Source organism: Acipenser ruthenus, chromosome 29, assembly GCF_902713425.1.
Source record: "Acipenser ruthenus chromosome 29, fAciRut3.2 maternal haplotype, whole genome shotgun sequence".
NCBI lineage: Eukaryota > Metazoa > Chordata > Actinopteri > Acipenseriformes > Acipenseridae > Acipenser > Acipenser ruthenus.
Window position 1 is genome coordinate 19,149,492 of NC_081217.1, and position 22,341 is coordinate 19,171,832.

Consider the following 22,341-nt stretch of genomic DNA (forward strand, 5'->3'; position numbering starts at 1 on the left):
AAAGGTGACCAGGAGACTGAATCTTTCAGCCAGTCTCCCCTCTGGGCACTGTGTATGAACTAAGCCATTAGTATAGTGTTTTAGGTAGACGCAGCTTCCCAGTTCAACATATATGATATGAATATTTTTTTTTTTATTATTATTTGATATGAAAATGTACCAAGACTGTGCTAAACGGTACCAATGACTGTTACAGAAGAAAAAAAACATACATTTATTTATTTCTTAGCAGACGCCCTTATCCAGGGCGACTTACAATTGTTACAAGATATCACATTATTTCACATTATACAGATATCACATTATTTTTACATACAATTACCCATTTATACAGGTGGGTTTTTACTGGAGCAATCTAGGTAAAGTACCTTGCTCAAGGGTACAACAGTAGTGTCCCCCCACTGGGGATTGAACCCACAACCCTCCGGTCAAGAGTCCAGAGCCCTAACCATTACGCCACACTGCTGCCCCATACATGCCATACAGCGAAAAGGACATATTGTCAGTTAATTTGAGCTGGGCTAGGGGTTAATGGGTATTGTCCAATCCATTATGCAGATTCACATTCAAATGACGAATATCACAAACCTCGGTCCTGGTGGATTTATGTATCGAATGGTGTTTGAATATAAGAAACAAAACCGTCATATTTTGAGCAAATTGTAACAGCAGTAGTGTATTTTCAGAATGATGTTTCATGCAGACTGTATTAATCATTCCAAGAGTACAGGTTATGGTGCTCTTTGCCACACATAGTTCAGCTGTAATGAGAGGCTGGCATGTTTTTATGGTAAGTGCTTCAATTCCACTGCTAGGTGTGGCCATCCATTTTGCAACACTGAGGCATGGCCTGTTTCAGTGTTACCTGTCCCTCCCCCATCGTCTGTCTAATGTAACTGGAGAGAAAGAGATACACTTAGATAAAGCGTTTTCTTTACATATTTAATCTTGTAGCCTTATAATAATATTGAAAACGCTCTGTAGGTCTTTCCTGTAAAATGTTATCGGTGTAACAAAAACAGAATCTTTGTTTTGCTTCTCTAAGCTACAGCACAGCTTGCAGATAACATTTATAACTTCTGGCTTTGATAACATTTATGACTTATGGCTTTGACAGGTACTATCATGAGCATGTCTGTTCAGTTGCAGAGGGTGTCCAGAAGGGGTTTTTTTTTCAGGAGGGAGGGTGGGAGCGAGCGAGCTTGGGTATGAAACTAAAACTATCATTGGGGAATGTAATTAAACCGAAAAGCAAACACTATCTTTTTTCTTTGCTAATGAAGAGCACAAGTTATGGGAGAATTTGTAATCGAGATGTCATTTTGCAGTTATATTTGACTGTGTGCCATCAATTTAATTGATTTCTTTTACATTTGAAGCACATTTAACATGTATTAATTATTAAACTGTTAGCGGGCCCTCGGAAAATACAGGGAATCCAGTTATAAATACCGGAGTGATGATGTGACAGTAACAGTAGCTCTATGCAGGTAGAATCCTATTTCTGAGCACATATTATTGTTCATAAAACACAACAGTGACACTCCCACAGCATGCATGGAAACTGTGATATGTCAGTTCATTGAACCAAGGAAGCCACTGTTATTATTGCTTCTGTAAAAAGAAGGCATGGAAAGTGGCTGCAGGAGACTACACCTCAGCTGTGATTCTCTTGTAGCACTCGCCAGCACTGGGTAACCCTCATTGTAAAACCTGGAATGGCTGTAATAATGCAGCCTTCCATCATCAAGCTGCCTTGATGGAGGATGTTTAGACTCTGGAAACCTCACCCTTTTTCCTAGCTACAGCAAAGAAACTGAATTTGTTACCAAGCACAGTAAGCTGTGTTCACTTAGCCAGCATCTGCTCTCTAATTAAGAGACACTCCTTAGCGGCTTTAGATATATCCCAAGCTGAACTCGAACTGAAAACTCCCACTCCCACTGGTGAGGACCAGTTTATTCCATGAGCTAATTTTTCGGGGGGGACGGACGGGATGGGACGGCTATTTAAATGTTGCAAGATGCCTGCTTAACCCAGTCCTCGGGGCACAGTGCAGGATTTGGCGTTCATGGGTTCACACTATAGCCATCCCATTCTGTAGGACTGGGTTTGAATCAAGGGGAATAGGTACCAGGGCACAGTGCTGGCAGGTTCCATGATCTGATGAGTGCACCTCAACCCTGGTCTGAACACCCCACACCTGTCATTACGACCATTCCCAAGCAAACCCAATTGTGGTGGGGATGTTGGGTTCAATTCTAACATCCTTAGCTTGTGACCCAGAGGTTAGTGAATGATCCCAACCGGTGAAATCCTTTCAATTTGGTGGCAAATGTACCTGTGTTTCTATTCTGGAGACCCAGTGCTGCATTAAAATAATTTAAAATAATGGTCCTAGCAGTATTTAAAATAAGTGACTTGAAATCGCGTGGGTTTTTTGGAGGTGGACTGCTGTCCAAGACCGCCGAGATCAAATTTAAACTGGTTTCAAACCTGTGTGGAGGTAGTAGCGTCACCAATGAAAGCACAGTGTTTGTTAGCCAACAATAGCATCATTTATCAATACACAAATGTATTCTGCCTCAATGGCTGAGTGCTATTCAGCCAGACAATAACACACGTTTTTCTTTCTTTTTTTATTGCTGTATGCATCTTTAGTGCTGTAAAGGAACATGTGATAGATGTACTGTTCTCTAATGATCTGAATGCAATGTGAATAATCGCTGGCTCTGTCTGCAAAGCTATACTCCTGACAGTATTATGCATTGCATTGAATCTGTATTCTGTGTGCTCGTCACAGCAGAGAGACTGGGCGTCTCCGTGGGTTCTCCTCTAGGACATGTTTTCAGCCATCGTTAGGCTCTGAATGTAATTGCAATTCAACACTCACTGCTGCGGGGAGTTGGTGACTCAGTAGGCTCTGTAATGTACTCTCGCGAAGTAATACTGGTTTGAATTCTAATGGAGAAAGCCTATTGGAGCCACTCGCTGTACTGTATAGTATTGGTTGTCTTTTGAAGCCAGCGAGTGTAATGCAATTCACTGAGAACTAGATCTGAGAGTCAATTAGTGTTGAGACATGGCAAGTTTAATGAAGGTAGAGGTTCCCAGTACTGGGGGATGTAAGAGCCAGCAAATTAGTATTGAGAGGCAACAAATCTTATACGGTGCAGTGTGGTGATCCAGCAGTAATGAGCCAGTAAATTCAATACAGTATGTGACAGAGGACTCAAATACTAGGGATCTTAAAAACAGAAAAAACGAAATGCAGACTAGTACATTCACAAGATTGTTCATAAGCTCAGAATGTTAATACAGTGGGGAGAGTACTGTGGGCCAGAGAGTCTGGAAAAGACAAGGCACCATTCAGGGGTTCTGATAAATCAGTACAGAGTTGGCACTCTCAGTAGGCCTACTGGGACTCTGACAACCTACAAATGTATTTCTTATTTTGCAAAGTGCATTAAAACAGTACTAAAAGCCTCCCGAGGCCCGCTATTGCTTTTACAGGCAGGTGCACCCACTCAGTGACAGGCGCTTGACTTGAAATATCCAGATTAAAGAACCGATTGCATCATTGGGGAACACAAAACAGCAACCTGTCAGTTGAAAGATCTTGAAAGCAGCGTGTTTTAAAATGAGCACATTTCTCAAGCACAGCACATTGTTCTTTTGATCTGGAGACACTGTGCTCCCCGGAATTTGCTCTGCAGCAACACCTAGTTGTTTTATGGGTTGGGGTAACGTTTCAAACGGCAGAGGCCTCTTTTAAAACAAGGCTGCATGTGGCCTTGCTCCAGTTTATTAGACAGAGCTGACAGCTCCTCTTTCTATACCAGAGGGCTGTATACATAAAGAACTGTCTGGGTTTCAGCATTGCGTAACGTTTTCAGAAATTTGTAATAAGAACAAAAAAAGTCAAACTGCTGGAGGTTAACATTTTGATATGGAATTAAGAGAAAGGTAAAGGCAACTTAGCTCTATTTGTCAAGAGTGTTGTTAAAACCATGCTATGATTTGCATATTGCCCCTGGTCTTTTCCTGCATTCATGGTAAGCAGGTTTCTTTCCATAAGAGCCAGAAGTTTTCCATTTTGCTCTGTGATTTAACAACCTACCTACCTCTCCTCCCCCATCTTGTGTCTCCTTACTGCTGCAGATTTCCACTGTGTATTCAAGCAGGGCACCTTGTTAGGCAAAACTGGTAAAAACCCTTCAGTGTGCAGGACCCTGGAACTGGGAATGCACACTTCTGTGTAAATAGGCTGACATGAATTGCAGTTAAGCACATATGGTATTCTGTAGTAAAGTAAATTGAGGGGGTCTTTATATACAGGACAAGTCTATGAAATATGCATATTCCTGTTCTTTAGTCGTCAGCAGACCTGACGAAAGCCAGCTCTCTCTAGACAGGTTCTTTGTATTCAAGATGGTACAATTCAACGTTTCACCATCTTAAAAGCAGTGACTGGAAGGAAGAAGAGGTGGCTGACACTGAGAATGGGTCACGTAGTCCTCCTGCCAGCAGAACCTTTTGAAATATCTTGCGGTCTCGCTGCCACATCGAATCAGGGCTGCCCTGGTTGAACAGAGTTGCCCTTTATCCTGGCAGCAGTATTTCTAAAACCCTTGACTCCTGACGCTAGTAATATTGTTATTATTGTTAATAATTAATCAGTTGAATTGTGTTTGGTGGCTATAGTAGAAATATGGGTGTATTCACTAGCATCTGCACTTGCATGTTGAGCGTCCTTTCAGCTCCTGTCTTGATATGTAGTAATTAACGGCAGGTCTAATCTTCGTAATATAAAGCACTGGCCGATAGCAAAAGCACAACCTAAAATAAACCTAGTTATTCCCCCCCTCCCCCTGCAGAGATCACCGTCTGACTGCGACAGGGAGGGGCTTGGCTTAACAGCAGAGTCACCTGCAGCTAAATGTAGAATTTGTTTGACAGTGCACTTGAACCCATTTTCCAGTGCATGTAGGACAATGTTACAGACTCTGAGTGTTCTAGTGCAGAGCTGTCTAAACATTTTGGTTAAAAGAGCCTTACCGATGACCAGGGAGTTTAAAAGGCATGTCGTATGCAGACAGGCTAAAATAATTGAATCTATTCAGTCTTGAACAAAGAAGACTACGCGGTGATCTGATTCAAGCATTCAAAATCCTAAAAGGTATAGACAATGTCGACCCAGTGGACTTTTTTGACCTGAAAAAAGAAACAAGGACCAGGTGTCACAAATGGAGAGTAGATAAAGGGGCATTCAGAACAGAAAATAGGAGGCACTTTTTTACACAGAGAATTGTGAGGGTATGGAACCAACTCCCCAGTAATGTTGTTGAAGCTGACACACTGGGATCCATCAAGAAGCTGCTTCATGAGATTCTGGGATCAATAAGCTACTAACAACCAAACGAGCAAGATGTAAACTTTCTTATGTTCTTAAAGAGCCATGCAGAAAATAAATGTGTGCGTGTGTATGTCTAATAGAAAAAGAAAGAATATAGCATGCAGTAAGTTTAGTTTACTAAAACAAAATAGCTGACTGAGGGGCAGCAAAGACATTTTGAAATGGAGATATAAAAAGAGACTGCAGGACAACGGAACTTCAGTGAGTTTATGCTCATTAACCATGCGTCATGTTTAAAGGCAACGTCGGTGTATTTGCATTTTGACTGTGCTTGCTATCTCCATTAAAGCCATTCAATAGGATGCTCCATCTATACTAGGGAGTTCAGTGAGCCGTACAGTTCAGCCCTGCACCAGACTCAATACAGAAAAAAAGTAACTGGTTGCAACAAAATTGTTGGGGGTACTTGAAAAGCACTGCACTAAACAAACGGGTAAGAGCTGAGGGAAGCACTTCTGTTGGGTACAATATGTTGCATTCTGTAGCAGGGTTTGTGGGGGAGCAGAAACAAAGGACGAAGTAAAATAAATAGAAAGAAATTAGTATATATAGTATCCCTTTTAAGGACCTGGGTTTTCCCCTATTTGACTAATGTTGTTGTAATATGCTGGTAATTGTAGCCACATTGTCAACTCTTAAACGTGTCTGGTCATTCTCTTGTGCTATACAGCGTATATCATTTTATATTTCTGAATCGCGATATGCTGCTGTTTGTGGACCGGTTGCCAATTGAAGTTGGCTTGAAGGTTAGGTGGCTGGGATCAAAAGGCCACATTAGCCCCCTCCCCTCCCTCAGGTTAAGTTAATGTCCCTTCTCCTTTTATATGAGGTGGAATACCAGCAAATGACCCCATTGCCAGACATGGCAAATCAGCAGTGACGGGGGGGGCGACGTCATGGCTAAATTGATATTTCACAAGGTCAAAGCCTTCTAGAGGTCACCAGTTATCGATCCAGCCATGCTGCCCTATCAAGGGTCTTTGCTGTTTCATCTGTAATAAACTGACATTGTGACAGTTCAATACAGCGTTAAGTGGTACCAGGGAACCACACAGCGTATACAATTCTGTGCCGGGACTGGGGATAATACATTGCAGTGTAACGGAGAAATCAGCACATTGTAGCAGAAAGCTAGCAAACTCGGTATAGTAGAGAGAACTCAGTGCTTGACATAGCTTGGTATGGGTGTTGAGGATCTGAGAGCCAGCAAGTTTGATGCTGAGAACTTCAGTATGCATATGTTCACTGTCTACGACTATAAAAGTGAAGCGGTCCATTGGGACGGGACTGAACAGATTATGTTTCCCAGGATGATTGTTCATGGGAATCGTGAGTTTGTTACTCCATGCTCGCTTGAGCTACATGAAAGTCAATGGAGACAAGAAGGGGGGAGCAGACTTAAAATATGGGCAGACATTAAAGAATAACCAGACAGCTGCATTTTGCTTACATGTACAGTATGTAAAGCTGTTCAATAGCCTACATGTGCTGTGTAAACAAGGTCCTGTTTATGCACATCTGAGCACCTGTCCCCAATATCTCAGAGAACAATGGTGACCGCTGATGTGCCTGTGTTTAAATAGGTGTGCACTCAAACGAAATAAGAAAAGTGGAAACTGAAATATTAATCTTTGCCATAGTGTACTATTAATCTAAAACCGACTGTACTTAATGGCTCAAACTGCACTCCAATGGGAGTCTTACTGCTGTCCAGTGCAATGTCAGAATTGATTTTCTGCTGCCCCCTCACAACCCTCTTCCTAAACCCCCCTCTGGTTCTGATATAAGTTCCAGTTGTTTCTGTCCCCTGTGTGGAATCAGTACCTCTTTTGTGATGTAGTTTTTCCCTACCCTGTTTGGGGTGTGATATCAGTAATATCCAGCTCTGACCCCCCCAGTTCCTGGTACTTGTTGTGCAGGAGATGCCTGGTGAATATAGGGTTCTATTTTAGCCTCCAGGCACATGGCCAATCGGGAAGCGTCTGAATGTCTTCTACTGCCCTTCCCTGTCCAGCAGAGAGAGCATATTCCAGCTCTGTGTACAAATAGTCACACAGCCAGGATGGAGAAACAATATCAAATATTGCACCGGTACTGACCGGACACTGTCGTGTAGTGGTTTATACCATTGGGTAGGTGTGAGACGATTCATCGTGGATTGATGAATCTCGATACTTTACGATGTATCGTGATACAAGCTTGAAGTGAGTAGCTAATATACCACATTTATTAAACTGTAAATGACGAAAGAAAAGGTCTTGGTTGTTTGAACGCAAACGCCACTTGATCCTAGACATATCCCAGTGTGCAGTGAGCCGGCCAGATGCTTCCGGAATTGAAGCGGGAGTAGAGGAAACAAAGGCGGAGATAGGCTGCCTTGTTTGTTGTGGACAGAGAGGGATGAGGAAGTGAGCAGTGTCTATAAAAACTCGCTGCTATAGCTAATTTTAGTAAAGTTACTAGTTTTTGTATTCAAATGCTATATATATATTTATGCTATATTTATCTCCTTTTGTGAGAGAGCATTTTATTTCACATAAATAGATATGTTTTTCTTTTTCATTTTAACGTATTGCTCTGGCATTGCCCTGGACAGCAGTAATTTATTTATTTATTTATTTATTTATTTATTATGTATATATATATATATATATATATATATATATATATATATATATATATATATATATACTAGGAAAGTCTGTCATTTGTGAGTGAGGATAGGCTATAAGAATGTTGAAGTGCATCTGACTTGACTTTTTTTGTTTTTTTGTTTAACATAACACTGGTATGTGAAGATATGAAATTATTACCACTATGGTACTATTCTACAGATGGCTGATAATATTGTAGCTGCCTTTGTGCTACCCTTGCCTCTTAATGCAAAGCCATTTCATTGCCAGGGAAGATCATTTGGGTTGCACAGCAATATAAATACAGCACTGTGTACAATAAACCATTAATAGAGACGATAGACCCAGATATGGCTACATAGAGACTTTTATGTACTATTGAAGCGTGATCATAGAATTTCTGTGCGAGGTGCAGCTTAGCAACCAGTATGGTGGAAAGTAGGGATTCTTTAGAACCAATACTAATAGCTTCAGTAACCCAGGGAAAGCAGTATAGGTGATACAGCCCTATAGTCAATACTGAAACAGCAGCTGCTGTTGCTGTACCATAGCTTTGTATGTTGAATAATGGCATTTCAAGCCAGGTTGTGTAGTTTCTCTACACAGACGTTACACTGTGTTCAGAACAGTGAGGTTTCTGTGCTCACCTGTATAAAGCAGCCAAAGGCAGTAAAACTACAGCAACCAAATATAAAACCCTGACTTAAATACAGTCTTGTGGATTAATGTAAAAATATCCAGCATTCCTTCTGCTATTTGCTCTCTATATATTCTTGAGTTAAAATTAGACACCTGCAGGAGAAAGGTTTATAAACCAGTTGTGGGCCCTATTCACTAAGCTTTAACTGCATTAGTTAAAAACGTTTTCTAGCCTTTTCACATCATGTCGGGTTACACACACACACACACACACACACACGCATATGAGTCATAGATCCAGTAAGAAGCTTTTAGCAGTGAAACAGCAAAAACAGGGCATAATGCAAATGGAAATCGAGTGAGAGAGGCAATCTAGGGATCAACAGCAGCCCCAAGAAAAGAGCGTTTGTTCCTGAAGTCTTTCTTTCTTGAAAACAAACAAACACAACTGTCTCTCTGTTAGATAGGTAGAATGTACGAGCCAGTGAAACCTTTTCTTGAGTTTGTTTAATAATACCAGGTAGTTCCTGCTCTTGAGGTTTTTGTTAAGCAGTTGGGTGGTGTTCAGTTCCAGACTGGGGGATTTAACAGACCTGTTGCTAAAGAGATCCAGGCTCCCTGGGGTTTTAAATACCTGTGTATCTAGTGATTCTGCACTCGGAGTCCACTGATAAAGCGATGCTAACTGGGACTGGGCAGGGTGATGGGAGCACAGTCTGTTATCTTTTCCAGGCAAGGCTAGGCTAGATTAGCATTCAACGAATGAACTGGTGTTTCTGCAGTGGAGTGAGTTTTCTACGTCCTCGTAAAAGCACTGCAAACTATTCAGCAGTAAAGCTTCGCTAGAAGCATGGCATAGTAAAGCCCAGGGAAGCAACGTCAATCCTATTGGAAATCTTGGTAAAATATGAAATGCATACAAAAGTAAAATATGAATGTGCCACTTTTTCATTGAAAATGCTTGTAGCAGTTTTAAATGTTTTACCCTAAATGTAGACTTGCAGACTTAGGTTTCATAAACAGTAGGGTTATTTATCCTTATTTTGTTGTTGAAAGAGAGCACTTCTATCCAGCTCTTCAGTTCAGAGCCTGGCAGCTATAGGACAATGTTATCAGTCTTCCGGAGACGCCTGCATCTGAAGGGCTCCATTTTGCACAGATTAATGATGAATGATGAATGCATGCTTGAGTCGACCCTCCCACCACTAAATTAATAAAATGTGCACGCCCAAGGGGGCTGCCTGTGTGTACATACATCCTGCAACAACCAGGCGGAATGCAATAAAGCCAATACAAGTAATCAGAAAATAATCACATAGTGCATGCTGCTATGATCCCAGACCTTCCATTAATGTCCCTGGGGGGTCGAGATAGAGGGGGAGGGAGGAGGAGGAGGGGCCGGCTGTATGTGTGATGGCCTGTTGATGAGTCATTTGCCAAATGGAATAAGTGTGCCAATTCTGAATTTTTTTTTTTTTTTTTTAAAAGCTGACTCAATGTGTGTTTACTCATATATGCCACCCTCAAACCATCACTGCCAGTTACTGGCTTCTTTAAATGAGGTACTTTTAGGATATGCTGGTGCATCAGATAAATAACCCAAAGGTATCAGGTAATCCTAGAACAATGACTTGCATGTGTTTTAATGGGTAGGGTCTAAGAATTATCAAAGTGTGAATGTTTCCTATCCCAGATTGAATGTATGATGTTTTGTTGAGTGTTGTTGTTTTTATTGATGTGAACTACGCTATAATATTCCCTATACAGTCAAACTGTCTTAAACGTCTTACATTAAGAGCATCTATCTATAAAGTGACTACTACAGTGCAGTGATTTTTCTCCATGTTAAATCACCAGGATATCAGTTTATAAAGACCACTTTTAGACAGTCCATTGTGGTCATTGCTAGCAGTTTTGCCCTTATAAAAGTTTACTATAGTAAAAGCATCTGCACAGTGTAAAAGCATAGGGTAAACTGTAGTACATGCAAAGACAAGGGGAAAAGCATAGTAAAATGATTTTTATATAGCGCCTTTCATAGTGGACCACCATCACAAAGCGCTTTACAGAGGTAGGCTGTGAACTGTGCATTATATGCAGAGTCACTTACAATAGGCCATTGATTTAACATCTCATCTGCAGGATGGAGCACAAGGAGGTTAAGTGACTTGCTCAGGATCACACACAGTGAGTCAGTCAGTGGCAGAGGTGGGATTTGAACTGGTGACCTTCTGGTTATAAGCATTGGACTTTAACCACTGGAACACACTGCCTCCTTAAAATGACAAAATATTGTGCTATAGCATGAAAATGCGTGTTTTACACATTAAGCCTTCAATATCAGACTCATGTCAAGCCCAGGATTTCATTGTGAGGCGATGGGTCTTTCTTAATACACAAAAGCCAGTAAGAAATACAGATCACTTATAAATGGATCCCCTTGCAGAAAAAATAGTTATTTTACCATGGGCTGTCTCTTGTAATTCTCGCTTGTCTTGTGTACCTAATTAAAATCCTTCAGCCCCTAAGAAGAATAAAAGATCCATTACTCTGCTTTCATTATAAAGGTGTTAGAATTAATTGAAAACTACAGACATATTTTTTTCTGAAGACTGTTTAGAGGTGAATTACTACTGTGCCGGGTAATCCCTCCCTATCTCTCTACACAGTGGCTGTTCTGAGACGTTGTGGGTTAAACAAAATTCCCTTCAACTGGAGAGAGCTGAGCGCTGCCCTTTATATGTACTTCTGTGTTAGTGGAGCTGCAGAGCTGCTTTAAGTTAATTATAAGCTGCCGTTGTTTTTCTTCCCCTTTGGTGGCATGGTGGTAATGGAAAGCTTTTTCACAGTGAAGCCAGCCTTTCATTCTCTGCCTCGCTCAGCCTCTCGTTTAGCGGCTGACAGCAAGGAATCATTTCAAGTTATAAATGGAACTTGGGCCCACGCACCCCCTTGGGAGTGGCGCTGTGTGACTGGGCACACAGACAAGCACTATTTCTGATGGGGTGGAAATGTTAGAGTTTCCTCCACTGCTAGAGAGACCTAGTTCACACCATGCTGAAGCAAATGTGTTCTCAGGCACATGAAAAAAAGACACTGTTTGGCTTGGTTAGTTCCAGAGTGAATTATCCAGAAAGACTGCCTTATGGAAAATGTTCCGTACCAGATTTGTCCCGTACTTAAATAAATTCACCTAGTACTCAAAATCACTAGCGTCCACCCTGCATCCCAGCGCTTTCTTTCTCTAACCAGGCGCCACAGGGGTCGCTGATGCGCGGTGAGCCGTGGATTCCCCTGCTGACCTAAGCCCTCCCTACCCGGGCAGCGCTCAGCCAATTGTGCTAGGAACTCCCGGTCACGGTCAGCTGTGACATAGCCTGGATTCGAACCTGCGATCTCCAGGCTATAGGGCACATCCTGCGCGGAGCGCCTTTACTGGATGCGCCACTCAGGAGCCCCCTACCAGGCACCACTGTTGCCGAATTGAGAAACAGGATGGTGAGTGGGGTGGGGGGAGGAGTGAATGTCTATATTCAGGCTACCGGAGTTGCCAGAGCAGGGATAACCCCATTCCTAATAGATTTCTTTACCAGTTTATAAATAGCCACACTCCTCCAACCCTCAGCAGTAGCAGTTGGAGATACTGCTGGGAATTCTAATTAAAGAATTGGAAATGCCCCTTCAGTAGGCTGCCCTACTGTTCATTAATAAAAAGGCAGATGAAATGTTGGGTAACAAAGTTTTCCCATAAATAAATCTAGCATAACTTGCCTAGGCTTGAATTCCACAGATTCTCGTCATACACTGGTAGTCGATTTGCAACACAGTCTTCCAAGAGAGAGTTAACTAGTCGATAAATGCCTGGGAAGTTTAATAGGTTTCTCCACACCTGTGAATTAAGCCAACCAGGTGATTAGCAAGTCCTGTCATGAACTCTTTCTGTTCTGGGTGTTGCAGAGGATTGGTTGGTACTATTTTTGCTGACTATTTATCAAGTATACCTTTATAAAGAAGAGATTCAACATGACGAGGCGTTGGAAAGGGATCTAGGTATTTCTGCAGAATATAACAAAAACATTATGGGGTGGGGGAAGGTAATCCCATGTTAGTCATGACATCCACTGCTCCTATTTTTTTTTGTGTGTGTTTTATCAGTCAGGAACAGGGACTTGCACTGCAATAGCAGTGGCTCATTTGCATGTTTTTTTTATTTATTTTTATTTATGCTAATTGGATTGTAGGCTATTCCAGTGTACGTTATTGAAATGCATCTTTGCCAAAGTCTTATCTGTGTGACATTGTTTCGTATTTTGATCAATTTTAGATAGATTAGACTGGCCTTTTAAACCTGCTGATTGTGCAGCGCTTTTTCAGTGAAGAGCTTTTAATAATGTTTTGTACTTCATTGAAATCGCTTTATAGAATTTGCCCCTGTCTGTCTTGGCTGGTTTCCAGATAGCATTGTGTGGAAGATTTTGTTTTATCTTTCGCTTTGTGCTACACATGGAAAATCAGGGGAAGTAATAAGCACTGGAGTAGAGAACCTTGAAAAAACGTGTCTGGGGCCAGTAGACAATCCCAGCACTTGGACTGGGATTCATCGGACCCAATGTGGAAGCTGATTGTCAATTAAGGGAATGTGAAGGCTAAATATTGAATAAGATCATTTAGTAAGATGACTGGAGATGAAGGGGTTCGTTAATTAGTAAAATAATTAACCTTTAACCTTTCTGAGGGTGGCCTTCAATAGCGCTGGCGCTCAAAAATGTAGATCTCATTACATCACCAGAGCTCAGTCGTTGAGTCTCTCTCATGCAGAGACAACCAGTTTTGATTCGCTGTTTTATTTTGGCAAGGGTGTCCACAAAACGCCTGAGCCTGATTTGAACCCAGGCTTCTAGCAGTGCCACCTTGCTTCCTTTATGTAAAAAGAGCTTTTCTTTCAGTTGGTTTGATTGTGGCTGTGCAGAAATGATTATGCAAGTTATAAATAACCGCGCCTCGAGGCAAGGTTGACTTTCCAAGGATCTCTCGACAAGATTCAAAAGCCATTTTGTGTTGAACAGTGAAGGGTTGTTCCATCTGGAAAAACTGGATGATTTTGAAGGATCTATTTGTCTCAAAATAATTCAGCTTAAAGGTCTTCTCTTTGCCCTAAGTATCGGAGGAGAGATTTAAGGCAAGGGCACTTCATAGCTTGCGAACTTGCGAGCTGTCAAAGCTGGAAAACAGGAGATTTAATAAAATAAAATACTGTATGCTGTGAAGGCCCTCCACCAAATCTTGACCCACACTAATAGCAGAGTCTGCCGTATGTCCCGGTACATTTATCAATACTGTAATGCAATTTGAAAATCATTAAAAAAAAAAAAAAAAAATGTTGTTGCTTCTTGTTCAGTTCCCACATTGCCTGTAATTACTTCTGACATTATGTTGCTCTGAACTCCTGTTTCCCAGCTCAGCTTTCAGTCGGTCTGTTCAGTGAGAGGGTACGACCTTCCAGTTAGACATACTGGTGGAATCTCATTCTGAAATACCCAGGTTCAAACAGCGTTGTGTAACTCGTAAAACAAAGATCATCTCCTATTCTGGACTCCTGAGCTACTTGAGCCCCACTGTCTTCCACACTGCCACCCAGCACTCTTTCTAATCACAAGCTACTCAAACCCATTGCCTCTAATAATACTGTATCCAGGAAAGAAGGTATATTTATACAGCAGATGTTATACAACATACCGTTTTCACACCCTCTTTTGTTTCTTCCTGGCTCAAGTGTGCTTGTGTTTGTTGCAGAGAGATGAATGGCATTCTCTGCTGTGGTGAAGGTGACTCATACTGGACATACTTGCTTGGCAGTGCCATAGGGACACATTTAAATCTAAAATCATATAGTGGGTACAACAGATGTTGAGAAATGAATAAGAGCGAACAGCCAGTCAACAACCCTGCAGCGATGCATATAGACACACTCTGTGGATTGTCTATAGGGCAGTTTTATAGCTTCAGATTTTCTTCTATTTGTACTGTACAGGAATCCCGTATCGGTTCACAGAAATGCATTGCAGTGTAGTTCCAATCTGCTCTTGCTGTTTTTGTTGCAGCAGAGTGGTTCAGGGATAGAGAGTGAGGTGTGTGTGTGTGTGTGTGTGTGTGGGCGGGCACACAGGGAGAAAGTAGGTGGGGTGGGGAGTAGTGCTGTATGGCTGCAGTCTCCCCTTTAGTATTCAGGGCAGGTGTGGTTGCAGAGCTCTGAGTTCTGCAGCTTGGTAATCCATCAGCTTTCTGCTCCATCATCACAGCGCTGCTGCCGCAGTCACACACACTTTCTTAAACATTAACTTATCAATACCCAGAACTATTTCTCGCTTTTATTATTTTTTTCTCATTTGCCTTCCCTTGACCCATGATGGATGGATGGATGGATGCAGCAGGACGCAGCCCGAAACAAACAAATAAAACTGCAGGCAGGCAGAGAGTCAGTTTGTTATTGCTGCTATGGGGATGAAGTGTCTAGAGACTTCATTACATTGTAAGCAGAGCCACTCCTTCATACTTTGTCTTGATTTTTCTTACAGCAGTATTTTTTATTTTTTTTGCATGATTGTTGCTCTGTACGATTCCAAGAGTGTTCCTCTTACTGAGGTTTCTTCTTGCTGGGGTTAATGTGCTCCGAGATCTCCTTCGTCCCCCAGCGTGATCTGAGCGATGATGGAGAGACTAGCAGCTCAATTTAATTGGCATGTCAATTATTTATTAATTAAAAGTGCGTCTGGCAGCACACCTTTGAAGCTCCCCAGTGGGAGAAACCGCATGGCCTTCGTATTGCGTGTTGAATAAGCAGGGGTCCCCTATGCTCTGCACTGCTCCGTTACCCTTTACCAACTCCCAACGCTGCAGGGGCGCTGTGAGGAGCCCCTGAAAAATGCAGTACAGTAAGACCACACCACATCAACTGACTACAAATAAAATGAGCCCTGCAGCCAGCAGCCTGCATAAGCAGTACGTTGAAAGCCACTTTGTTATTCCCTTGATGTGTTTTTTGTGTCGTTGAGACCAATGGGTTTGACTGTCGCAGTAGTGTCTATATTGCACGGTGGAGGCGACAGTAGATACTTGAGTAAGGGTTAATAACGCTGTGTTGTAGGCAGTGAGTTTGTTTCCCTCGGTTTATTGAATATCATCAGTAGGGTTGAGAAAGGCTGGCGCCTGCCAGTCTTGGTAATTGACCGCGCGCGCGCGCGGGGGTTAAAAGGGTACGTGGTGCTGGGCTAGTATAGGGCTGTCTGATCAGAGGATACATGCTGGTTTTAATGCACGGAGACAGGAGGAAAAATCCACTGAGTGCACAGCATTCAACACTGAAGAACTCCCACTCCATAGCAGTGGTGTGAGCCTCTCCAGGTTTTATTGTGAGCACTTGTGGACTGTATTCTCGAATCCACTTGAGATGCATTAGTTGCTCTTCATAGACACAGCCAGGAGTGGTGACCGGAGCATTGTGACGCAGTGCAGTACAGTGAAGTGAACTCCCATGACCAGGAAAAATGATGATCTTTGAGAGAGAGAGCGAGAGAGAGAGCTGCTACTAGTAGCCCTGCCCTTCAGAACAGAGTACCACAGCTAGGAAACTCCCAGGGCTGAGCCAGCCTCGCACAGAACACTATATCCGGGTCAGGCCTTTCCTGTGCTCATCAACAACAGCTGGGAGTTAAATATTCCTTATGAATCTGATCTTTTAGTTTTTATTGCCATGCTTGTTTTTTTTTTAACTGGTTTACCAAGCTTCCCTGTGAATTTAGTATGTACTAGAATTTGCTTTTGGGTATCAAGGGCAACTACATACCAACCATCTCGAAGTGTTCTTGCCTAAACGGTTACTGGACCTGTTCTGCCCTCCTTGTTTGGATTGGTGGTCCTGGTATCTCCAAAACAAACAATTGGAGGTAGTTCTTGGATTTTGATGCCATGCTAACTACAATCCTTTATTTATATTTAAATCTGCTTGTGATGTCATTTACTACATACAGTAGATGATGATGTAACAACCTTTCTATCTGAACCTTCAGGCATCGAGTATTGAGTTTATCCATTTATTTTCCTTTATTCTTCTGCATTGTACACTAATTTAATTTCTTCTAAAACTACACATTGTAGGTCATTCATGTTAGCTTTTTGGAAACTGTTGAACTATTGGTTCATTTACTTTATTATGTTTGATAGGTGATTCTGTATTTTGTTACATTTTTGGTCAAATAAACCATAAACAAGGTTGCCAGTTTTTGCTTGATGGGTTTTACACAGCTGAAGGAAGGCTTTTATCCGAAACATCCTGAAATAAATAATTTGTTAATCATTTAAACCCTTTCTATGTGCCTAATTGCATCTCATTGATCTAAATCTGTTTGTGATTTGTCGTTGTTGCTTCTGGGAGTTGCAACAAAGGAAAACTAAACCTCTTTCATGAAACACGGTGCCAGGATATCAGCCAGGCCAAACAGACATTGAAATCAAATAAATTACCAATTTCATTTTCTCCACAAGGGGCTCTTTTATTTGGTTTGCTGATGCAAGCGCCCGAGGACAACAGGAAGGAACACAAATCCTTGGTTTGCTTAATGAAAAAAGACAAAAACAACAGAAACAGCACAGACTTTTCTAGCTATAAAGAAACAGGGATGGTCTGAACCTATACAAAGACATTTTTTGTGATGGTGTTTCGTGAACTCACAGAAGCTACGCATTTCTAAAGAAAGAAATACACAAAGAAAGAAAGGTTTTGAAAACGGCTAGTTGACAGTAGTTTGTTTCTCTATTTTGGGTGCAGTGGTGCACAGCTACAACGGTACCACACTGATAACATTATCAGACTTTTTTATATTGCTCACCAATAAACACTGGTTATTGATCGCGGGACCATGCCTGCGCCAGTGTGCAACTATATCCAGCTTCCAATGCCGATTTTTGTGTTTTCCATAAACTGAAACCTGTTGTGACCTGTCAACACTTGTGAGCCTGTAGGGGAATTGTTCCACTGTGGTGACATGACCAGACATGGTTTATTAAATTGCCTTTGCTATGCTGTATTCACACATTTTTGTAATTGCACTTGATTTAATGTTATTCCTTTTTAAATGGGATATTTAACTGTAATGAATGGGGCATTTTCCACACCACCTGATAATGGGCAGTGGAGAATCAGAGTGTAGATTTAAAGAGGTCAAGGATTGCTTTTTAGATAGAGCAGGCCATTGACATGTCAAGAGAATTGCGTTGGCCTGTTGTCTAAGGTCCAGTTACTAATGCGAGCGCCTGCCTGCAGCCCCTACCAGTCTGTCTCTCGGAGTTTCATGGGTCGGATTTGCAGAAAGATCGTCGTGCCAGGCTATTTCATAACAGGATAGCAGACCCAGCTGCTGGGATCAGACTGCAGCCTTCTGGGAAGAGGGGGGTGGGAATAGCTGTTCGCATCCAAGAACATAGCTCAGCATATATAAATATAGTTACTGGTTGTTTCAAAGGGAGAGGGGGGAGAGATAAGAGTTAGTTAGTGACTGAGTGGTTGTTGAACTGCTGTATCCAATTAGACTGAGGATGAGTGTTGGAGCCACATGTTGTAATCCTGGGGGAGGTTGTATTTTAGCATGCTGTCGCTACACTGCCCTGCAGACAGGAAGCCCGTCATGTTCTGGCACACACAGGGTGCCTCTAGAGGGGGATACAAATCCGATCTAAGGCCATTCGAGACTGGATCGTCCCCTACAACCAGTGAAGTGAAACCAGTACCCTAACTGCCATAGTCCTTTAGGAATAGAAACCAAGCCTTTTAAAATGCAACTGATTAGTGCAACAGCTTTCTCCCATGTGCCTTAATGTCATCTTAATGTCATAATTCCATTGAGGGATCCCTGTAGAGAAAAAAAAGAGGAAGGAGTGCACCCATCCTCCCATTAGATCCAGAGATGGAAGTACAGCATTAAAGACTTCCTGTCACGTTGGTGGGTAGTATGTGTATCTGTGGGTGTAATCCCTTTCCTGTAATGCAATACTCCATACACTCTTTGCTATTTTACTGTTTTGTCCCTGTTATTGATAGCTGTCCATTTAGTGGAGTCTGAGAGGCCTGTCCGTTCTGTTTCAGTGCTGTAAATATCAACATGCTATCAGGATACGTTTTAGAAGGACATAGATAATCTGCAGAATACCAAACAGTGAAACTGGTCATCAAAGGGACGTTTTGCTTATTCGAGGTGCCTCGGTCATTTGGCAGCTTTTACTGTGTACAGCAAGGCGGTTAAACGTCTGGGACCGCCAACAGTCAGCAAAGATTATATAAAAAAAAAAAGAAGTAAAATAAATATGGAAAAAAAACTTGAAGAAAAAGCAAAAACTGTAACCTCGTAAATCAATTGCTGATTAAAGCGTGTGTCTTATTTTTGCGTCCGGCAAAGCAGCGCGCGCATCACACCACCCCTTTCCAGTCACTAAGCCACTCGGCGCGACTCTTTTTTTCTGTCTTATTTTGAAAGTGATATAAACATGGCTCTCTCTACTCTGGTTATTAAGAAGAGTGAAAATCGTACCAAGGAATACTTCTTTATTTTGTACCGAACTGTGTTTATTGTGCAATGGATGTGTGTCCGTAGTTAAGGGATACAATGTGACAAGGCATTTTGAAACCAAACCAAGAGCTTTTGGAAATGTGTATCCAGAGGGCTCAGCAGTTATAAGCTCAAAAGTAGAGGCGCTCATCTCTTCCTACCAACATGCTTGTGCAACTCTTGTGCGATCTTGCAGTCCTCCATTTTTTTGTTTAAGATTCATTAAAAAGTATACGATACAAAGGAGATCAACAGTTTGATAATTTGGGGAAATTAACCAAACCATAGAAACATGATTCCATTGATTTCCCATATGCTGCTGTTATCCTTTTCCATGGGACGAATCTGTTTGTTTCTAACTTATTCACACTTTTCTTTTTGAGTCCGCGATGGAATAGAAACAGAAGTTTATTTGTTTTAAGTGGCGCACTCACATATTGTGTGATGAAAGTTTGTGTGCATTTTTTTTTGTCAGTAACTTCATTACCGTGTATTATAACAGTTATACTATTATGTCACATACATTTTAAAATGTTTGTAATTATCTGTTAAATGTTCACACTGTTCTATTATTAAAGTACTATTCATATGATAAAATGTGTCTTGTTCAATATACTAACATTACGGTGTATTGCTTAATGTGCAGAGTAAAATGCTTCTGGCCAGCCTACTCCTAACTTTTTTCCAATCTGACTCCCTAGTTGAAGTGAGTGAGCACCTGCAATAGAGAAACACACCAGTTCAACAAGCTGTTTCTTTATTGGCCTCGTGTAGCCCTGCCGCTGGATACAGTGACTGCCCATTCCCTTAGATCCTGACCCACTGCCTGCTGACCGCTGTCCTGGTCTGTCTGTCTGCATACAGCGCTATCTCTGTGCTGGCTGCTCCTCCATTTTGTGGATCACAACCTGCCTTTGTCCCACTTTGGAATTTTCAAGAGAAGTTCTAGCCTGCTCTGACCTGCTGGCTAATGTTCCACCCCTCTGGAGCATGCATTGCTGTACAGTCTTGTTTATTCAACATCCTGACTTGTTGTATTCTAGTGGGAAACATACTTACAAGGTGGTATAATTGTGACGTCTCTTTGAAGGTATTTTAGAAGTTTGTCTGCTTATTGCAGCGTGCAAGACTTTTAGCACAGAGTTTATAATTTTTTTTTTTAAATGTTATGTATAAACACAAGCTTTTGCCATATAAAGTAATGCATTCTTTTTGCAGTCTTTGGGAGTTGTTTATCATTTGTGGAGTTGAAGGAATTGATTATTTTGCAAATAGCATTCGTTTAGTAAAATAAGGTTTGAATCAAATCTTTAGATCTTGTGCAATTAAATTCAGTAAACCCTGGGCCTCTGAACAAACTGACTGACACTTTTCTCTTCTTATTGCAGTTGCCTGTATCCAGGGAAGTCCCGCCCCTTTGAGAAAATGCCTACTTGTCCTTGTTCGGGGCCACAGATGCTGTGGTAACATGCTGTTCTTGGTTACACCTCTGTCTGGAGAAGCCTGGCTCAGTTGATGTTTGTGTCTGTATCCGTGAGGGAAAAAGCTCAAGAAATTCCCAGAATTCCTTGCGAAGGGCAGGGACTAGGCATACTTCCTGTTGCCTGAAGTTTTGAACATTTTGGGGTAGGAGGAGGTGGAGTAAGAAGAAAGAAATAACGTTTGTATCATAAAAACAAAACTGTTTGTTTATTTGAACATTCTGAATACTATTATATTGATCTTTTAAAAAAACGGGTTTAAAAAAAAAGAAAAAACGTAAAAACAAACAGAAGACAATCCCAACATTCGAGTAAGAATGGCAAACAACACGGTGGACCACCCCCCTGGGAACTCAGTTGCCGAGGGTAACCATGAAGGCGAGTTTGGCTGCTCGGTTGCTGACCTGCGTGGATTGATGGAACTGCGGAGCGGCGAGGCAGTCGCCAATATCAGGGACAGATTTGACGACGTACAGGGCATCTGCCGCAAGCTGAAGACCTCGCCCATTGAAGGTAAGACTCTGCACACACACACAGGGTTTTGTCATGCTTTTCTACTGGTATCCCAAATGTATTTGTCAAACGCTTCTGTAAAGGCAAGAAAAGAGGAAAGACAGCAGATCTAAATTAATCCACAGATCGGATCTAGTGATTTTTATCCTGTGTTTTGTAAGAGATCCTCCTCTAGTCAGGACAGATCATGCATGTGCACTGGTATTGTTTTCTTCTCCTTTGCAAAACCATCATGCTTAACAAAGGCTTATTTGTGTCAGATGCCTGTAGGAAAAAAAATTATAAAAAATTGGCTAGCTACCCTGCATTCATGTGATGAGATCTAAACATTCTCCCTGATGAACCGCAGATCAGAAATTATACATAAAGGCCATGAAACAACTTTTGGAAGCAACTGTTTGTTGCTGGCAATTTTTTCTCATGTAAGCAAATGAATTGCAGCATGGTTTTAAGTTGTTTTTTCTGGTGAAGCATTCCATTCCAGTTGCTTAACGGCTGCATTGGTCACACTTGGTGCAATACATTTGCCCTCGTACAGTGAGCTGCAGTTGGCCGAGTACTCGGTAACTCAGTAGTTCTGCTGTCCTGTAGTCCGGTAGGAGCTAATATTGCCTGCCTTCTCCCAGCACGACTATCCTTGGTTTAAGCCTCAGTGTCTTCTGCAAATAAACTCTTTAAAACTACTGGTCAGGGCAATAAAATAGCAAACCGATTGAAGTTCACGGCTCTCCATAATCCCCCAGGGGAGTCACAGAGATCACTGCACTAGATCATGCAAAATAGCATGATCTAGAAGAGGATGTGTTATGTATCCTACAGGAGGAATGTCAATTTAGTAGACACAATGTTATAAATATGAGGACCCTTAAAACAAATTTCTAGAGGATATAGCAACTTTTATATACAGTATATATATATAAAAAAAAAAATAAACATGCTTTTTTAAAAACACTACATTTAGTTGCTGTGGTTCTGTTATTTGATTTTTATTTTTTAAACGGAAAACAGTGTAAGATAATCTCATGATGATAGAAAAAATGTGTTCAAAGCGCCCGGAAGAG

General features: G+C 41.6%; 1 protein-coding gene across 5 annotated transcripts in view; it reads left to right on the forward strand.

Moving 5' to 3' along the window:
• The window catches only part of LOC117430723 (plasma membrane calcium-transporting ATPase 1-like), a 49,211-nt gene that overhangs the window by 1,962 nt on the left and 24,908 nt on the right, over nt 1–22,341 (forward strand). For all 5 annotated transcript variants that reach the window (XM_059003716.1, XM_059003717.1, XM_059003715.1 and 2 more), the window contains exon 2: nt 20,675–21,280. In XM_059003716.1, the coding sequence (XP_058859699.1) occupies nt 21,085–21,280 (196 nt within the window). In that variant the 5' untranslated portion in view covers nt 20,675–21,084. The remainder of the gene's footprint in view (nt 1–20,674; nt 21,281–22,341) is intronic.